General features: G+C 43.5%; 1 protein-coding gene across 1 annotated transcript in view; it reads left to right on the top strand.

Moving 5' to 3' along the window:
• Positions 1-22031, top strand: part of LOC149848322 (phosphatidylserine decarboxylase proenzyme 3-like) — a 227461-nt gene that overhangs the window by 104463 nt on the left and 100967 nt on the right. Inside the window, exon 13 of the mRNA XM_089990766.1 lies at positions 18800-18900. Within this exon, the coding sequence (XP_089846892.1) occupies positions 18800-18900 (101 nt within the window). The remainder of the gene's footprint in view (positions 1-18799; positions 18901-22031) is intronic.

Consider the following 22031-nt stretch of genomic DNA (forward strand, 5'->3'; position numbering starts at 1 on the left):
TTTGGAGAAAATCTTTCAAAAATCAGAGTTTTCGATTTCAAAAGCCAACGAAAGCAACTTTTCTTTTAAAAGAAGAACAAGTTGATAATTCTGGGTGCGTTAGCGCAAAAACTGGCAAAATCATTTTAGCGAACAGTTAGTGAGCAAAAAGTATATTTCGCTGATAAAATTTCAGTATCTATAAAATTAGGGTTTTTCTCCCGTGAGCAAAAATACGAAGCTAAAAACAAGTAGCCAGGACGCTCGCGCCATCGGTTGTCTGGAGAACCTAATCGTCATCTGCCCATAAAATGGGTCAGTTTCACGAAAAACTGGTAGGTGCGCAAAAGACAATAAAGAACAAAAGCTAACGCAAAGCATGATTTCATGATAAACAATTATAAAAGTCAATAGCAAATTAACTACGCATGTAAATATTTATGATCAATTGATTCTATAGGTAGAAAGCAACTAACTAAAACAAAGTAACTAACACAGAATGAAATCAAGCAGTTATGAATCTCAAGGTGTACAACCAAACAGTAGTGTGAACAAGATATTTTTAGTTTCGATATTAACTGGCCTGTGGGTACACATAGACGCGAAACGTAGAAACAGTCGAGACCGGTCCGGGGGTTTATTATGCTATGTGTTTTATGGTACCCCGGATAGCTGACTGAGTTCACTCCAAAGGCATTCGTGGCCATGGATGCTTCCTACTTCTGCAGGAGTCCATGAGATCTACCACCTAGGATGATTACAGTAGTCCCTTTCCCCTGACTCCGATGACTGGAGAAGTCGAGTCATTTGCTCGTGAGGTGATTGTTAACAACCTGTCCATCAGAATTTTTGTACCATCCATCCTCTCTCTTGATGAACCGTAAGAGGCGAATAGGCGCGACAAGGGTTACTTAACTGCCGCCCCATTCTACATGCTCTGGCCTGTTAGACCCACTTGAGCATCTTGCCTGTGAAGGCACAACATCACCATTTTATGTGTTTCAACAAATGTGCTTATTGCACGCTTCGAGGTTTTCTCGACCTCTCATGCTACTTATCGTATTTCAACATACCGCCCCTGTCTAAGGGCACGACTACGATGGTAAGCATGGGTTTCCCAAAAGATAGTCCGCATAATGTAAGTAAGTTCATGCTTAGTCTTTATCACAAAAGTATCATACAAGGCTCTGAACCGAAGCAACGGAAAAGCAGAAAAAGGCGATGGCAAAGCTTGGGCACATAAAGCGCGGCGGCAACAGTAAAGTAATTGCAAAAAAGTAAAGACAAAAGTAAATACAGAAAAAAATAAGCATGTGCACCTCAAGCACGGCGGCAACAGTAAAGTAATTGCAAAAAAGTAAAGTAAATACAAAAAAAATAAGCATGTGCACCTCAAGCGCGGCGGCGTTAGAAAGTAAAAGCAGGAACGTAAGATAGAAAGTAGGTGCAGAAAAGTAAATACATAAAGCAAGCCTGGGCACATAAAGCGCTGCGGCAACAGAAAGTAAATGCAAGAAAAGTAAGTTTGGGCACATAAAGCACGACGACAACAAAAAGTAAATGCGAAAAAGTAAATAGGACAAAGATTGCGAAACTGCGTCCTTGAGTTAAAAACATAAGTATATACTTATACGTATAAGTGTATATATTTGTCCTTTTCTTTTCTAATTTTTAATTATCTTGCATTTGTTTTAGCATTTTATCCGTTCATAGTCCTTTCGCGCAACTTGCCTCTACCTTGGGGGGTTGCGGTTCTGCGTACGCCTGTGAGCGTAAGTAAGGACGGGCTCGGGACACGATGCACGAGCGCGCTCCGTTGTGTAATCTGCGAAAAGGTAAACAATTAGTAAACAGATTGTAGCTTAAGGAGAAAAAGAAAACAAGCAAAGGAGCGAGGCAAGGGTCAGCTACCAGAATTAGCCCAATCTGGCATGCATGCGCAAAAGAGGCAGAGGCAGGGGCTTGGCCTCTGCCGAGAAAGCAGAAGGTGGCAGGAGCTTGGCCCCTCTGCCAAACCTTCTGGAAATGCAGACATGGGCAGGGGGGGTCCGCCCCCTACCGCAACGGCAAGGGCTTGGGCCCCACTGATTTGCCAAAAAACGGGAGGCGACAGGGGCTCAGCTCCTGCCGACCAGTTAGGAAAACAGAAGACGGTAGGGGCTCAACCTCTGCCGTTCTGCTGAAAAAGAAGATGGCGGTAGGGGATTGGCCCCTGCCGATCTTCAGAATCCCAGGCGGCAGGGGCCAAAACCCCTGCCGACCTGCCGGATACACACAGAGGCAGGGGCTGAGCCCCCCCCCCCCCCTTGCCTACCGAAAAAACACAGAGGCAGGGGGCTCCCCCGCCTCCCGAAAAACTAAGAGGCAAGGGGGGGGGGGACCCTTGCTTGACGGAAAAACACAGAGGCAGGGGGCGGAACCCTCTGCCTACCAGAAAAATAAAAGAGGCAGGGGGTGGAGCCTCCTTGCCTGACGAAAAAACAAAGAGGAAGGGGGCGAAGCCCCCCTGCCTGCCAGAAAATCATAGAGGTAAGGGGATCAGCCCCCTGCCTTCCAGAAAACTTGAGCGGCAGGGGCCGAGGTTCCTTCATGACGGGAGGAGCGAAGAGGAAAAAAATTTGAGGGGACGAGGTTACCTGAAGACCAACGAAGTGTAGCCGGCATCGAGGCTGCGGTGGCTGAAAATGCGGAACGAGAGGGGGAGGTCAGATGTTCAACGACGACTGTCGGGAAGCATATCAGAGTGAGAGAGAGAGAGAGAGTCGTCGGAGGCGGTGGTAGAGGGTCGATGGCAAAGAGAGGGGGAGGTGAGAAACCCTAACCCTCGACCTCTTTAAATAGAGGTCGGGGGGTATACCCGGGTCCGACCCAAACGTTTATTTTTTTTACGTGGGTTTTACACTAACACATATCAATTCAGACGACCAATCACAAGGTTATGAGCTGCCTGTTTGGGATCAAATATTCAATGGATCACATATTCAAAATAAATGTTGCATATTTCATTTCTATCATGGTGTAATTCAATCATTTCATGTATGCATCAATCCATATGCATCACATTAGTTATCATCGCATTTCATATGTTCGTAAATTGGATCTCGAAGCATTCGTATATAAAATCGGTAATTTCATGCATGCACATTCGATACATCAATTATATCACATAATTCAAAACATACGTATTCCATAATACGAATTATCTAAACCTCGAGCATACGTAATTCCTATGCATTTTAAGTTATACATACGTATGTGTTATCAAAAAGCTCGTAAACATACGTAAAAGTTTATACACAAAGGTAAAAGCTTGTAGTACATATCAAAAGCTTGTAATATATGTTGAAAGCTCATAGTACAAGTTGAACGCTTATAATACTGATTGAAAGCTCATAATACAGGTTGAAAGCCCATAATACAGGTTAAAAGATCGTAATACAAGTTAAAAGATCATAATACATGTTAAAAGCTTATAATACAGGTTAAAAGCTTGTAATATAGGTTAAAATCCTGTAATACTGGTTGAAAACTCGTAATACAGTTTAAAAACTTATAATACAGGTTAAAAACTCGTAATATGTGTTGAAATCTCATAATACAGTTTGAAAGTTTGTAATACAAGTTGAAAGCCTGTAATACGTGTTAAAAGCCCATAATACAGGTTTAAAAGCTCATAATATAGGTTGAAAGTCCACAATACAGGTTGAAAGCCCATAATACAGGTTTAAAAATTTATAATAGAGGTTAACAGTCCATAATACAGGTTTGAAAGCTCGTAATACAAGTCATGCGAATAAGCTATCATTTTACGCATTGCAAAGTACATGCGATAATACACGTAAACTAAGGTACGCAAATAACTTATTTATTTTATGCATAGCGAAAGAACACAAGCACACACTCAATATATTTCTCCATAAACGAATGATAGCATATTTTTTTGGGCAATACAAACATACGAGGTATTTTCTAATGAAATCCAAATATATATATATTTTCATAAATATTTATATACACTTATTTTCTCTATATATATTCCCATATATATATATTTTATGTATTTTACATGCAAAAATATATATTATTTTATATTGCATATCGAAGATATGTGAGGTTATCGAAACATAAACAAATCATACGTGAGTACAAATGCAACAAGAATATGAATTTAACGTCAAACTACGAGCATTTTGTATAGGAACCTACCCTGTAGAGTGTATCGATAAGAGATGGAAAGTTTTCAAAATATCCCAGGAGAATTTTCCTCCAAATGCAAACTTCTGCCGATCCTTACATATGCGTAAGTACATCGACGAAGGTGGAGTCGATTTACGTGAACCGAGGAGGAGCCAAATGGGTCAATTAGGGGGCTGAACCGGGCTAGGCTAGAGGAGACCGAATCGGGTTAGGCTAGAGGGAGTGGCAACCAGTTGTGTAGTTAAGAAAGAGGAAAGAAGGCTGAAATGAGGCTAAGGGGGGAGTGAAGGGAAGCCAAACAAGTGTTAAATTGTTTTAACACTTTTAACTCTTTGCAAAACCATGGTTAAAAACCATGGGCTGCAAGGAGAGGGGATGTAACGACCCCAAATCAGAAACCCTTAACCGAAAATATTAAACCCCCAACAAATCAACTAGGATTCCGAAATAGGGTTGACCGAACCCCAAATCCTCAGAATAACTCCGGCATTACTAGACCCTCCCCTCAAATCACTACCCGAAATCGAACTCAGGTTCGATCCTTCACCCAAGATCGCTAGAAGTACCGTACCTTTCTCCGATGACTTTTCCGGCGATCAGAGACAGTCGTGGCGGGAGCACCGGGCTGGCTGGAGTCGCCCCCACTGCTGTCGTGACAGGGATGCTCGAGGAGGGCTGATGGCTGCTGGTTGCTCGTCGGCGACCTTCTTTCTTCCGGCGTGTGCGCACCGAGCGAGTGAGAGAGACGGGGAAAGATGGGGGACTGAGTGGAGAGAGAGAGGCGAGGGATGGGAAACCCTAACTCCCCATCCTCCCTTTTATTAGCCCCCCTCAAGCCGTGATGGGGGGGGGGAGGTCGGTTACGCCCTGCGTAACCCCCCTCCTGCCCCCCTTCCTTTTCTGTTACAACGTATCGGGCAACCCTTATCGGGTTGCCCTTCTCTCTTAAAAGGGCTATCATAGAGTGGGGCTCGGGTCCGAACCCAGGACCCGCAACCCGGCCCCAAAACAATATGGATCCACAAGTGGATCCCAATGGATCCACTGTGGATCCTCGGATAAACTTTTAAAAACTTAAAAATTTTATTTATTTTAAATCTCACTTTAAACATAAAAATTTTAACCCCCAAAATATGGATCCGCAAGTTGGATCCAAGTGGATCCAACTGTGGATCCTCGAATTTGCTTAATATATATTACATATATATAGGTATATTTCTAATTTATTACTAATTATTTTAGTATAACGCAAACATTTAAGCGTAAATACCCCTTTATGGGTCCTAGATCCGAAATATGGATTTAGGCCCAATTTGAATTAATTTGAAATATTTTCAAATAAGAAATCTCGGGTTTTACATCTCTACCCCATTAAAAGAATTTCGTCCGCGAAATTAGCACGTACCAAATAAAAGAGGATAGTGTTGACGCATATCCGCCTCAGGCTCCCAAGTGCATTCATCTAGCCCATGATGCTGCCAACGCACCTTTACGAATGGAATCGTCCTACTGCGCAGTACCCTTTCCTGGCGTTCCACAATCTCTATCGGCTTCTCGTCCGTTGTTAAGTCAGGTTGTACCTCGATCGCCTCATAGTGAATTACGTGTGAGGGGTCAGGCACGTACTTTCTCAACATCGAGACATGAAAAACATCGTGAATCTGCGAAAACTGAGGAGGAAGGGCTACTCGATACGCAGTCTCTCTGACACGTCCAAGGACTTCGAAGGGTCCCACATACCTAGGACTCAACTTGCCTTTCTTCCCAAACCGGAAGATACTTTTCGTAGGCGAGATTCGAACAAACACGTGATCGCCTACCTCAAAACTGAGCTCTCTACGCCGCTGATCGGCATAACTCTTTTGCCTACTTTGAGCTGCAATCAACCTTTGTCGAATTAAACGTACCTGATCCGCATAGTGCTGGACGATTTCTGGAGACTCTACTGCTCTTACTCCAACCTCATCCCAACAAACCGGAGATCTACACGGTCGGCCATACAGTGCTTCATACGGGGCCATACCAATACTAGCATGAAAGCTATTGTTATAAGAAAACTCTGCAAGCTTCACATGTTTGTCCCAATCACCGGCCCAATCCAAAGCGCACACTCTCAACATGTCCTCGAGCGTCTGAATCGTTCGTTCTGACTGCCCGTCTGTCTGCGGATGGAAAGCAGTACTAAACTTCAAGGTAGTGCCAAGGGCTTTCTGAAGCTGGCGCCAAAATCGAGATGTGAACCTCGGATCCCGATCTGACACTATCGAACGAGGCACTCCGTGAAGCCTAACAATCTCTTCTACGTAGAGATCGGCCAAACTCTCCAAGCTTTGACTGATCTTGATCGGAAGAAAATGAGCACTCTTTGTCAACCGATCCACAATCACCCATATGGCATCTCGTTGTCGTCGGGTCTTAGGTAGCCCTACGATGAAGTCCATTGAGATATCATCCCACTTCCATTCTGGAATATCAAGAGGCTGCAAAAGTCCACCCGGTCTCTGGTGTTCAATCTTCACTTGTTGGCAAGTAAGACACCGAGATACGAACTCCGCGATGTCCCGTTTCATCCCATTCCACCAGTACGTCCTCTGAAGATCTTTGAACATCTTGGTGGAACCAGGGTGAACAGAATACTTTGACTTGTGAGCTTCACTCATCAGCTCTTCCCGTAACGCTTTTGGAACCCACCATCGGTCCCCGAACATAATGGTTCCGCCCTCCTCCAGGCGAAACTGCGCTTCTGGCTTCTGAGCACTTTCGCACAACTTTTCAAAGTCCGGATCTTCTGATTGGAGTTCCTCAATTCGATCTATGATCTCTGGTCGGGCCTGCATCCCGGCACAAAGGATGCGTTCGGAGTCGTCAGAAAAAGGTTGCCATTGTACGAACTCCTCGACTAGATTCCAACTGCACCCAATTAAGCTAGCTGCTGTGATTGACGCCTTTCTACTAAGCGCATCAGCCACCACATTCGCCTTACCCGGATGGTAAGCGATGGAGAAGTCGTAATCCTTTAGGAATTCCAACCACCTACGTTGCCTCAAATTCAGGTCCCTCTGGGTGAAGATATACTTGAGGCTCTTGTGGTCAGACATGACCTCAAACGTTTCTCCATAAAGGTAGTGGCGCCTAATCTTCAGCGCGTACACTACTGCCGCTAACTCCAAGTCGTGTGTGGGATAATTCTTCTCATGCACCTTTAGCTGTCGGGAAGCGTATGCTATGACCTTTCCATGTTGCATAAGGACACAACCCAGTCCGGTCCCTGACGCATCACTATATACCACAAAACCACCCGCCCCGGAAGGCAATGTCAACACCGGCGCCGTGGTCAACCGTTTTTTTAACTCTTGGAAACTGTCTTCGCAGCGAGAGGACCATTCGAACTTCACTCCTTTCTGCAACAACCGAGTCATCGGAGCCGCTATACGCGAGAAATCTTGAATGAATCGACGATAATAACCCGCCAATCCCAAGAAACTCCTAATGTCTGTCACCGTCTTCGGTTGTTCCCATGACAAAACGGCTTCCACCTTTGCTGGATCAACCTCTACACCTCTCTCGGATATCACGTGACCCAGAAACATCACCCTATCGATCCAAAACTCACACTTTGAGAATTTAGCATAAAGCTGATGTTCTCTCAGTGTCTGCAGCACGAGTCGCAAATGCTCTCGGTGATCTTCCACACTCTCCGAATATATCAGAATGTCATCTATGAACACGATGACAAAAGAATCCAGCCACAACCTAAAAACCCGGTTCATCAGATCCATAAATGCCGCAGGGGCATTTGTAAGTCCAAATGACATCACTAGAAATTCATAATGCCCATATCTGGACCTGAACGTTGTCTTAGGAATATCTTCGGTTTTAATCCTCAGCTGATGATATCCTGAACGAAGATCGATTTTCGAGAACACCTTGGCCCTTCTCAACTGATCAAACAAATCATCGATCCTAGGCAAAGGGTATTTGTTCTTCACCGTCACTTGATTCAACATGCGGTAGTCAATACAAAGTCGCATTGAACCATCCTTCTTCTTAACAAAGAGGACCGGGGCACCCCAAGGGGATACACTCGGTCTAATAAATCCTTTGTCAAGAAGCTCCTGCAACTGCTTTTTCAGTTCCCTTAACTCAGCAGGTGCCATGCGATACGGAGCGCGTGAAACTGGTGCTGTACCAGGCACTAGCTCGATCGAGAACTCAATTTCTCGATGCGGGGGCAAACCCGGCAAATCCTCAGGAAAAACATCCGGGAATTCGCGGACAACGTCTAACTGCTCCAATGATGGCGCCTGACTGTCTTGAGCAGAAACACTGGCCAAGAATACCATGCAACCCTTCTTGTGGTACTTGGAGACCTTCAAAGCTGACACGATCTTCACCCCATCGGTTGGTCTCGTCGAAGGGCACAACAATGCCGATAACTTGGGGTGCTCCAAGATTACCTTCCTGCCTCGACACTGGAGGGTCGCATTATGCTTGGACAACCAGTCCATGCCCAAGATGACATCATAGAATGTCATATCCATAATGACCAAATCGGCCGACAACTCATGGCCTTCTATCACCACGCCTATGGACGGAAAATACTTCCCGCAGGAAGAGGATGCACCCATAGGTGACATCACATCAAGAGCCCTTTCGAGGCTAGATGGAACCAAATCAAGCAACTTTGCAAACGAAGAGGAAATAAAGCTGTGTGTTGCACCCGAATCAAACATAACACGTGCAAAGTGTTCGGCGACTAAGAATATACCTTCGATCAGATCAGCCTGATCATCCTGGGAGGTTGCTGTCGCTGCGTAGACCCGTCCATTGGTCTTGCGCTGACCCTGCTGTTGTTGAGGCCTCTGCTACTGTGGTTGTTGTGGCTGTCCACCCGGAACCGCAGGCTTGTTCGGACAGAAGGGGGCAATATGCCCTGGCTGTTGGCACTGGTAGCATACCCCCTTAAACGATGGGCAAAAACCTAATGGATGATTCTTGCCACATCTGCGACATGCCGGTTGGGCCTTCCCCTGTTGCCTCCGCGGCTGAGGTCGGCCCTGTTGCGCGCCCTGCTGTCGCCCGTCCCAGGTCCGCTGCTTCTTCCCGTTCTGCACTCCCCCTCCTGCCGGAGGATTCTTCCTGGTCCCGCCTGAAGAACCTCCTCCGCTGCCACCCTTCTTCTGAAAACCACCTTTGGATCGTTCCCAATCCTCGGTCAGTACGGTGGCCGACTCGATCGCCTCGGCCAGGGTAGAAGGACGACCCCCGAGCACACGAGTCCTTAACCCGTCTTTCAGTCCACGCACGAATCTAGCCGCCCGTGCCTTCTCATTCTTGAAGAGGTTTGGGCTATACTTCTCAAGACTCCGGAACTTAGTAGTGTATTCCACTAGACTCATGGTCCCCTGAGTCAGATCGAGGAACCTTTGTTGCATCTGCTCCTCGGCGTAAGGGGGAAAGTAGGCGTCCAGAAACTCCTCCCTGAACGTCTCCCAAGGAATCTCATCCCAATCAGCAAATTTCACCCTTCGCAGGGTGTCCCACCAGTTCATGGCATCGCCCTTTAAGCGGTACGTGCCAAAGGGTGTCTTTCTCTCCTCAGGGACAAGTAAGACGTCAAACACCCGCTCAATCTCCTCGACCCATCTCTCGGCAGCCTCCGGGTCTGCCTTTCCTGAAAAGGAAGGCGGGTCCAACTTCAGAAACCTCTCGAACGAAACGCCACCTGCGTTGGGAACGATGTTGACCGGAGGGTCACGAGTCGCTGCCTGCACGACTGCCTGTGCAGCCTGTGCTGCTTGGGCCGTTTGTGCAGCTTGTGCCGCCATAGTCTCTGTCAGGGTATGGATGGTCTCCATCATGAAATCTCTTTCCTCCTGCCAGTTCGTGGGAGCAGCAGTAGAAGACGAAGCGCCTCTACGGGTATAGTGCGACATCTACAATGCACCACCTTTTCAAATTAGACTATTATGGACACTACCCCTTTAGGGTTGATCATGAACAGTATTCGTTCCCGAATCACATCAGACTTTTAATTCACACCAAAGAACATTAACTTTTAAGTAACATAATCACACAGGACTTATATAAAGTAAGCAAAAGTATTAAGCAACATACCAGTGAAGAAGACTGCTCTGGAGGACGAGTCACACTTGTCGATGCTTCAGGACAGGACTCATATACCAAAAATAAAAATTTAATACTCGAAGATGATAAAATTGCAAGTCTTTGTGGTGGCTCTGATACCAAACCTGTAATGACCCCAACTCCTACCTTTGAAAAATGCAGATTTTTTTTTTCTAAGAGTTGCGGAAAACTTCTCAGAGACCTGGGGTCCCTACAGTTCCAATTTCAGTTGGATAACCACACACCACAAACGAAGTTGCAATTATCATCCATATCAACCAACTAAAACTCTTTTATTAATGAGTAATAAAATTTCAAAGACAAAGTTTTCTTCAACTGAAAGTAAAGTAACAATTGCAGAATTTAAAAGAACTGAAAGACAAAAGAAAGAGCCACAATATCCTCTACTGAAGCTGACAAGTTCAAGTATAACTCATCCATCCCCAGATGCATGTTCAACTTCACTGTTCACCATTTCCTGAGAAAAACCAACAAAGTAGGGTGTCAGAACCGAAATTCTGAGCACAGCTACTTCTAAAGAAACCAGATGAGAGAAAGAACATGGATAAGATTTCATGCAGTGATTTGAGTGAGTGCAGATATAAAATTTTCAACATCTAAATTTTCATAACTACCAATGATTTCATTTACTCACCAATCAATAACAGTAAACAGTGTCATATATCAACAACTAAATAACCAACCTTTCAGCATGATTTCACGAAGTAAAGCGTATGCTACCACCAAATGATGTCATGTTATCAAGAATGATTCAAACATGCATCATCTAATGCATAACAGAAAAATGCATGATTATGTGCAATGCATGATTTCTTCTGTTATCTTTCATTTAAGTTCCATCTTTCCATATGCATGCCCTATTAGATGCACACATCTTTAAGTTCCTCTTTTTAATTACCGTGGCCCGCGGATACACCAAACGGGTACAAACCCCGAGGTCAAGTAGGTTCCCAGGGTAGCTTAACACATAATTTGTATTTTATTACTGGGTTCCAACTTAGCCCTTGACCGATATCAGGAAACAACACCATCCATCGGAACATTAGACCTCCACATCTAATGTCGGGGACACAAGGGACACCCCACGCCCACAAGTGCCACTTTTTTGGTACCATAAACTCACAGCTGTGACTAACACACCACTCCCGGGTAAAGTGGCGGGTTCTCTCTAAAACCGTGGCCAGGAGAAGAACCTCAATATCGGGTTCAGGGGCAACAACGCACACGGAGTTTTTGTATCCTCACAGTCTCCCCAAGACCGGATAACTAAGATTCTCATACTCCAGATGAGATATCCCAGAATGTATATTACACTGTTCTTATTCATTATCTTTATTTAAAGTTCTTTCTTTAAGTTTGCCACACATATGCAAAAGTAAAGTGAAAACCCCGCATCCTCCCTTGCAGGGACCCATTCGGGACTCCAGCCCGTATAAACCACTAGAACAGTGTAGTAAAGTGCCAAACCATCTAATGTGGTTTCCGTGATGCAGTTAAAAACATATATAAAAGCAAACCCAACCCATGACTCTCAAGGCCGATGATGGTCCAATTTGGCCATCGATGCATTGTATGCAAAAACCATAACTTGCAATGTATGCAATTACACCAACATAATTCCAAATGCACATTCATTCATACCATTTTAACAATGTACATGAGCTTTCGCAGTCATAAGCATGTGTAACCATTCATGTGTAAGTGCTTTCATGTAATCACTTAACACACATGCATTCATTCATAGTTTCATGAGGATATTTATGTATGCCAATAGACTTCGATCCCATATATGCACATGCACTTTAAACCAAATCATTCATGCATGATAATTAAACATGTCCCATAATGTGGATACATAAAACCTTTCATTCATAGCATGAGTTATTACCCACACACAAGCATATAAACCTGATTTAGAAATTTATATGTCAGGGCTGCACGCATTCACCTCATGTATGCACCTCCACCAAACAAACTTTGCAATCATATTAATAGTACAAGACATTCAAGGGAAGCTATATCAAATATTCATAAGTAGGGAAAAGTAAACGATCTGGTGTAACCTAATACAAAAATCCAATAGTCAATGTTATTTTAATCACGTGAAGTCACTTCCTACTGTTTCAAGAAAGTTAGAGCTGTGGAAGCAATTTATGATGGTGCAATAAAAATCAATATGGCAAAGGCAGGTCATACTGTTGCAATACAGCTAAACTATGTCAAATCAAAGGTTAACAGGGTACGCTAGTATGATAGGGTAGGAAAGTCAGAATTTCACCGAGTATACGATTTCTAGTGACTGTTCAACATACACTAAGGTATTCAATTGACATAAATTGTTCAACACATACTAGTGTAGTCCAGTAACACTAACTGATATTCATTTTAACAACTATACTCCTAAAATCACTAAATTTTGAACCTAACACTACACATGATTAAGTTACAGGTGACCATTGAGAAATTGAGAGTTCACAAACCATTGAGAAATTGCATAAATTAGGAGTACAAGTTCAATTGTGCAGATTCCATGTTTTTCATATTAAACCTATATTTGGCGTATATGTACATTAGAGCTCTTTGTGCTATGAAACTCGAATGTGAAACCTGCACCAAGCAACAAGGGACTAGTGTCGTTCATACTGTCTTGCACCAGCCTGGGGCATGGCCAGGATTTCCCTTCTTTTTTTTTTTTTGAAGAAATCAAGTTACAGGCCAGCTCCCAGCTGACTGGGTCAGCTGGGCCTGCTATGGCCCGGTTCACAAGGTGCACATGTAACGCCCCAAAATTTCGACTTGTGATTTCGAAAACCTCATCGAAAAACCTTTCAAAGATTTGAAGTTTAATATTTAAAAACAACAGCGGAAGACATTTTAGAAAGGGACACAAGTCAACAATCCTGGGTACGTTAGCTGAAAAACCATCATTCACATGTACAACATCTTAAAGGAATTTAAGAAATAAGGCAATCGATTAAAATCTGCAGTTTATTACAAAATGGGTCTTTTATTCCAAAGTTCAATAAATCTAAGAAAAACTCCAAAAAGTCCCAAAGCTAAGCCGTCAGCAGAAAGAAGATGAATCTTGATCCATGTTGCACCACGCCATCGGCCGCCAGTGAAGTCCTACTCCTCACCTGCCCATGAAATGGGTCAGTTTCATAACAAACTAGTAGGTGCACGAACAGATAAGTAGAATGAAAATAAAACAGGACATTCATGAGATAAGCAATTATGATATTTAAGCAATTAAAGCAGTTGTAGTCTATTCTAGCAAATGTAATAAGTGCAAAGAGAAGCAGTGTAAGTCTCAGTCATCTATATCTATTCATGAATATATTATTTAAGTTCTGATATTAACTGGCCTGTGGGTACGCACAGACGCGAAACGTAGAAACAGCCGAGACCGATCCGGGGGTTTATTATGTCAGGTGTTTTCATTAACCCGGATGGCTGACTGAGTCCGCTCCTAAGGGGACGGTCAGTGACCAAGAGAGTAAATCCCCAAAGGCATTCGTGGCCCATGGATGCATCCAACTTCTGCAGAAGTGCCTGGGAATTTCCACCTAGGATAATTTATGGTAATCCCAATTCCCCTAACTCCGATGACTGGGGAAAACCGAGTCTTTTGCTCGTGGAGTGGTTGTTAACAACCTGTCCATCGGAGTCTTTGTACCATCCATCCTCTCCCTTGATGAACCGTGAAGATCGGATGGGTACGACGGGGGTTTCTTAACCGTCGTCCCATCCTATATGCTCTGGTCCATTAGACCCACTCGAGCATCTTGCCTGTGAAGGCGAAATGGTCACCATTTTATGTGATCTCAGCATTTTGCTAATAACATTCATCGAGGTTGCCACAACCTCATCATCCCACCATCGTAACCCACATGGGACATACTTGTCCAAAAGTACGATCGTACCTTCCTAGAGGTACAACTACGTTGGAAGGGCAACATAATGGTATATGATTCTTTTGGTTCCTATATGACATGTTTTGCTTTTCTGAGCAATTGGCCTGTGGAGGCCGATATTACCATATCAAAAATCAGCAAAGTATAGATTTCACCCTTCAATTACCCTCCATGATCTTACATAAAATTCATACCGTACCTGCCTTAAGGTTTGGTTATAATGGCAATTGCAGTGGTTTTGAGTCTCTTCACAAAATCTATCTTAAGTATGCAGTTTCAAAGGAACAAGCATGCATAATAGACAATTATGAGTTAAGTAATTGTACACGTAAACAGGCATGCCAAGTAAACTACTTGATTTTTTTCTAGAATGAGTCTACCCAAAGAATTTACATTATGCAATTTCAAAAGAATCACACAGAGTAAAACATGGATCAACACATACTTCTTCAGATACGCAAATATGCAAAAATAATTATTCTATCTCAGAAGTCTTATTTTATTTAGTTCATATACACTATTCGTGCGACTTTCCCCTACCTCGGGATGTCTTGCAGCTGCGTGCGTCTACGCGTGTAGATGATACGAGGCTCGGGCCGCGGAGCCAGAGCGAGGGTCCGATGCGAGGTCTGCAACAGTGCTATGTTAATAATAATGCGGAGCAAAAGAAGGACAATCCTGTCTATAGGAAAAAGAGAGGCAGCAGAGGTGTGCCCCTGCTGGCCGAAAACAGACAAGCGGCGGGGGAACAAGCCCCTGCCTAAACATAGCGCAGTGGCAGGGGGTCACCCCTGCCGACGGCCACCAAGTGGCAGGGGCTGAGCCCCTGCCAACGGCACACAGTGGCAGGGGCTGAGCCCCTGCCGACAGCAAAGGATGGCAGGGGGCCAGCCCCTGCCGGAAGCATAAGGATGGCAGGGGGCCAACCCCTGCCAGAAGCACATGGATGGCAGGGGGCCAGCCCCCTGCCGAAAGCACAGGTCGGCAGGGGCCAACCCCTGCCGTCAGCACGAAGTGGCAGGGGCTGAGCCCCCTGCCGACAACCCAGGTCGGCAAGGGCCAGCCCTGCCGACAGCACCAGACGGCAGGGGGCCCAGCCCCTGCCGAAGGCACAGGTCGGCAGGGGCCAACCCCTGCCGACAGCACGAAGTGGCAGGGGCTGAGCCCCTGCCGACAATACAGGTCGGCAAGGGCCACCCCTGCCGACAGCACCAGACGGCAGGGGGCCCAGCCCCTGCCGAAAACACAGGTCGGCAGGGGCCAACCCCTGCCGACAGCACGATGTGGCAGCAAAAAGGGGTGCCGCAGGGGCCACCGGTCCCCTGCCGGCACTCCGGCGATTCGCAGAGGGAGACGGGGATGACAGGGGCCGCGTAGGCCACCTGTCGGGGCCATGGCGACACAGAGAGGCGGTGGGAGGCCGCGGCAGTGGCTGTGAGCCACCTGCCGGCCTCCCGGCGAGGTGACAGGGAGGGGGGTCGCAGGGGCCTCAGGTCCCCTGCCGGCGATCCCCATCGAGAGAAGGGGACGACAGGGGCTGCGTAAGCCACCTATCGGAGCCCCGATGGTACAGGGAGGCAGTGGGAGGCCTGCGGCAGCGGCTGCGAGCCTGCCGGCCTCCCGGCGAGGTGACAAGGAGGGGGGGGTGAGGAAGAAAAGAGGGAGGAGAAGAGAAGAACGGCGTACCTGGGGGGGGGGGGGGGTGGTTCCCGGCGTCGGCGGCGGGCGCAGCAGGGAAGGAGACCGGCGCGGGGGAGGAAGCTCGAGAGGGCTGCGAGAGGGAGGCGAGACTCCCCTCGCCCTCCGACCTCTCTCATAAAGGCGAAGGGGGGCACCGGAAGGGGAAACCCCTGGTGGGTTTCCCAAATCCTCCCGCAAGAGAAGGGGGAGAAAGGGGGGGGAGTGCGGCGCTCGGGACCCTGCGTCGGGTTACGCAAAACCCTAACAATAAAAAGGGGCCCGGGTCGGGTCCGGACCCGACCCGGCCCGGGTCCAAACAGTTTTTTTTTTTTTTTTTTTTTAAAATGGGATTTTACAGCACATCACAATTTTTTTCTTTAAAAATCATAGCTCGGTCATAGAATGAGTTTGGTCTTGTACTCGACTGAAAGAAACTTCTTGGATTCTTGAGTACTCCATAGAAACTGAATACATTCAATGTATTTTAACACCACAATTTCTCAGTTTATAATTAAGCTTAATCTATATTTACTGCTGCTAATAACTATGCTGCAGCACTGTAGGTTTTAACATGTATGCCAACTGCCAAAACAAATCTTAAGTAATTTATATTGATTCTACCAAGAACGATATCCATAAACAGAATTTACATGTATCATGCCTCAATTCCAAATCAAGAGTCTACTAAATACCCTAAAGTTTCAATTTACCATAACAGGTAGATTCTAAACTAACTGTCTTTAAATTTTATATAAAAATGACAGTGAACATATCTACTGAACTTCAGCAGCATCACATAAGTAAGCAAAATAAATCTTTCTATAAGGGAAACAGCCTAACGTAGTCAATGTACTGAGCTAGTACAATTATTTCCAGAAACCTGTAATTTCATCTATTATTCTTCATCTCACAGAAAATAGATTACAAAAGTTATATTTCACCGCACAAGACTTTAACTTAATTACACCAATCTCACTAATATCATGTATAAAATGACAAAAAATCAACAATGCAGATCGATTATCATAAGGATGGTCAACCAAAACAAAAAGATAAACCTTCATTCCCCATCCAATCGCTCAGGGTGACCAAAACAGGGAAAGCCCCTGTTTCACGATTTCAAGGTATATGTCCCCATCAGAAATCCATAAGCTCTCTTAGTAAAAAAAATCCAAAGGCAAATACATTAACCGAGGTCTTAACCCCTTTAACATACATCAAACCCCCCCCCCCCCTTCTACCAGGAAAACTAAAATCCCCAAATCAGAAACCCTTAACCGAAAATATTAAACCCCCAACAAATCAACTAGGGTTCCGAAATAGGGTTGACCGAACCCCAAATCCTCAGAATAACTCCGGCATTACTAGACCCTCCCCTCAAATCACTACCCGAAATCGAACTCAGGTTCGATCCTTCACCCAAGATCGCTAGAAGTACCGTACCTTTCTCCGATGACTTTTCCGGCGATCAGAGACAGTCGTGGCGGGAGCACCGGGCTGGCTGGAGTCGCCCCCACTGCTGTCGTGACAGGGATGCTCGAGGAGGGCTGATGGCTGCTGGTTGCTCGTCGGTGACCTTCTTTCTTCCGGCGTGTGCGCACCGAGCGAGTGAGAGAGACGGGGAAAGATGGGGGACTGAGTGGAGAGAGAGAGGCGAGGGATGGGAAACCCTAACTCCCCATCCTCCCTTTTATTAGCCCCCCTCAAGCCGTGATGGGGGGGGGGGGGGGGAGGTCGGTTACGCCCTGCGTAACCCCCCTCCTGCCCCCCTTCCTTTTCTGTTACAACGTATCGGGCAACCCTTATCGGGTTGCCCTTCTCTCTTAAAAGGGCTATCATAGAGTGGGGCTCGGGTCCGAACCCGGGACCCGCAACCCGGCCCCAAAACAATATGGATCCACAAGTGGATCCCAATGGATCCACTGTGGATCCTCGGATGAACTTTTAAAAACTTAAAAATTTTATTTATTTTAAATCTCACTTTAAACATAAAAATTTTAACCCCCAAAATATGGATCCGCAAGTTGGATCCAAGTGGATCCAACTGTGGATCCTCAAATTTGCTTAATATATATACATATATATAGGTATATTTCTAATTTATTACTAATTATTTTAGTATAACGCAAACATTTAAGCGTAAATACCCCTTTATGGGTCCTAGATCCGAAATATGGATTTAGGCCCAATTTGAATTAATTTGAAATATTTTCAAATAAGAAATCTCGGGTTTTACAGGGGATTTGGATATGGGATGAAACCCAGGTCTGATCCAATATAGGGATCCAACCAGACCTAGTTCTGGTTAGGTTGGATTCCAACTCCTAGTTGGGATCTAGTTTTTACAAACTAGGTCCCTATATTTTAGTTAATTTCCAATTAAATTCAAAACGATAATTTTATTTATAAAAATGATATTTTGTACAAGCCATAAATATTTATATGTATTTGATTGGGCTTGGTCAACCAGGGTATGGACGACCATGACTCTCAGGTCCCCACGAACCCCCAAAAACTATTGAAATTACCAATATACCCTTGAACTTGTCGGGCATGTTTTGAGATCATATGAACTCCGATTTCAATGTGAACACAACCGTGCATTTGAAAATCATAAAATAAGTCATCAAAAATGTCCAATACATAAATATTATAATCGATCAGAAATACTGAAAATTGATCGGTTATGACATGTTTTATTATTACAATCATCATTATCAATGGACAAATTTGTTACTATATATTAATTATTTTTTGTGTTCCTGAATCTTGAATGCAACTTCTGCAGAAACAAAATTACATTATGGTTGGTTATATGACAAAATCTATTTGATATATGAAATGATATTTCTTAGATATATATGATATTTTGTTTGGTACAGGTGTGAAAGATCTCTTGCAAAGTATCTCTGAGAAGCAAGGAAGAAAGATGGATTCTCCTGAATCTGCCAAAGACATACCTACGTTTGTTGAGTTCTTCAAGGCATGGATAAATTTATACACTTTGATTCCGTTGTAATTTCTGTTGAAAGAAGTCCTTTAATCATGTAGGTCTAGTAAGATTTTAGGAATCAAGGTCCTGAAGGATAATGCAGAACATCATAAAATCTGAAACCAGATAAAAAATATTGGATCAATATGCTCTTACTGTTTTCACTGGGAAGCCTGAGTCATTTTCCTCTTTTGATGATAAATAGCAAGCACTTTCTCCTATTTGTGTTTTTTATTGTTCAACAAAAGCTATGGTTTTTTCAGATGTATTTGTTTATGCTATTACCCTTCATCAGCTGTGGAAACGACTCTTGAACATTTTGTTTACTTTTTGTAGAAAGTGGTCATGCTTTACTTTGTATTTTCTTCTTGACAAACTTCTTTTGCTATTTATGTTCTTCATGCTTAACCGGTTAAATAATTCAATTTCGAAGACAAGTGTTCATAAGAGTTCTTTTGTTTTTATTGCATTTCCCATTTGATATGGGACATATACTAGCACTGATGACTGCAGTGTTCTTGGTTTCTCATTTGCAAAATACTGCAGAAAATGATTTATATATCAGCAATGGAATGCCATCTATATGAATATAAGTTGGAAATTGTATTTCAAAAGACAACTTCCTTTTTTTTTATGAATATTTCAATCATTTGTATCTTTTAGCATTCTTTAATTATACTTTTCTGTTCCTTTTAAAGCATTTTGTACAGATTCCTGAGAAAAGTTAACTTTGTAGAATCTCCAAAAAAAATCTCTTTTCAAGAATATCTATGGATGAGATTTATGATTTTAATTAGTAATTGTTCCCCAATATGTTAGAAATTTGGTATTTAAACAATCTTATTTTAGGTGTGGGTTTGATGGACAGACATTGGTGCAGAGGCTAGAAAAATGCTTGTATAATTATTCACTTTAGTAGTCAGTTTCTTGTTTGACGATATGCACAGATTCTTACTTGGTATGCTGATGTTACAGAGGCATTTCCTGATTGGTTCGTGTCTTTTCATGTCATTCACTAATTTCATACAAGTATAAGAAACACTTCCATGTTTACTTGTCTTGTATTGATGCACAGTCATTGCACTGCTTCAGTGATGCATATGTTACTTCATTCAGGATATGCGTGTTAAATCTTGATTTCTTATTTTTGATAAAAACATGCAAATGATCACCATTCATGAGTGACTAAGTACTGTTGAGAAGTGTAGTGTTTGTCATATATGTTTTCTTCTTCGCAATATCCCATCTATGTAAATATCATTTATTGAAGGATCATTCTTGTATTTTAGTTTCAGTTAGTTGTAGGCTATGTACGGGCACTCCATTTTGCCCTCCGTACCCGTGTCGACACACGGTGTCCCCGTGTTGACACACGTGACACCTGGATACACCATTTTACCCTCCGTTCATACAAGATTGTATTCAATTTATAATTATATTTTCAGTATATAATATATATTTTAGATATAGCATATATATTTAGATTATATTTAGTTTATTTTGAATTTATTTTGTATTTATGTGATATTTAATATATATTTAATATATATATATATATATATATATATATATATATATATATATATATATATATATATAGCCTTGTCCCCGGACCTGTATTTTTTGAAATTGCCATGTCGTATTGTAACGCCCCAATATATATATATATATATATATATATATATATATATATATATATATATATATATATATATATATATATATATATATATATATATATATATATATATATATATATATATATATATATATATATATATATATATATAGAAGGGGGTTCCGGGGGTTCCCCCCGGCGCGGGTCCCGCATCCATGATTGCTCATTATTGATCAGAAGGTTACCAAACATATTTCTAAATGTTGGGATTTGACTACCTATCATATGGGTGCCAATGATTTCATAGACTTAGCAGGTCTTATAGAGATTGATTATGGGTCTTCCTGTTTTACTATCGCGCCAGTAGGGTCGATCGCTGCTTCGTTAATGACCATTGGATGTTCAGATCATCCTAACTCTTCCACCTTATGACAAACCGCAATACATAGCGTAAACAGATGAACTGACTTCAGAGGGAGGACGAATCCTATGTGGTGGGAAGAGAGTATTTTTTGAGAGGCCTCAAATTATTTCTTCAAGTTATTTGTCAGGGGCTACATCAATCGTAACCCTTTTAAAGGTTGTCCAGATCTGTGGGGTTGGAAGAGGAGATGGTTAAGGTGGTCTTTATTCTTGATGGAGATAGCCCAAGCTTAGATAGGTACCTAGATAGCTTCTTTATTTCATTCTGGTCTATTGTATCTAAAGACATTTCTGAGGCGGTCAGAGATTTCTTTCTCAAAGAGAAGATCATGTCCATGATGAGTTGTGGAACCTGATTCCTAGTTTTTTCCCTTGCAGGGAGGGGGGTCCGGGGGCTCCCCCCGGCGCGGGTCCAGGGGGGCCGCCCCTGGCGGGGGGTTATAGGGAGGCAACGCCCCCCCCCCCCCCCACCGACCCCAAGATTTTTTTTTTTAAAATTCCACAGCCCATTTCATAGGGCAATTTAAAAAAAAAATCTAAAAAATAGACCAAAATGACCCTATGTGCGGTCAACTCACCCAGGATCGGGTTGACCGCACCCGGTGCCGCACCCGCGTCGAGTCGCGGCGATGTAGGTGCGGCACCCTGCTAGCCGAATCCCTGTGACTTAGCTTGAAAGAGGCTAGTAAATCCATTGTTTTTCAGATTTTTTTTTGTTTTAGTGAATCAGCGGAAACAATTTTTTTTCAAAAAGAAAAGACAAGTCGACAACCTTGGGTGCATTAGCGAAAAACCTCTATTTCACAATAGATTGTATCTTCGCAAAACATTTAGAAAACCATATGGATTAGAAGAAAATATTGAGTTTATACAAAATGGGATTTCCTGAGGAAATCCTTATACAAAATGCAAAACTCAAAATGTATTCAGGACGCGGAATGCCAGTAGAAACAGTGGGCTCTTGAAGTCATCTTGCAATCGGGTCATTGCCCGTCTCGTAAACCTAATCATCACCTGTACCCATAAGATGAGTCAGTTTCATGAAAAACTGGTAGGTACACAAGTAAGACAATATAGAACA

This window comes from Nuphar pumila, chromosome 1 (assembly GCF_984573655.1).
Source record: "Nuphar pumila chromosome 1, dmNupPumi1.hap1.1, whole genome shotgun sequence".
Classification (NCBI taxonomy): Eukaryota; Viridiplantae; Streptophyta; class Magnoliopsida; order Nymphaeales; family Nymphaeaceae; genus Nuphar; species Nuphar pumila.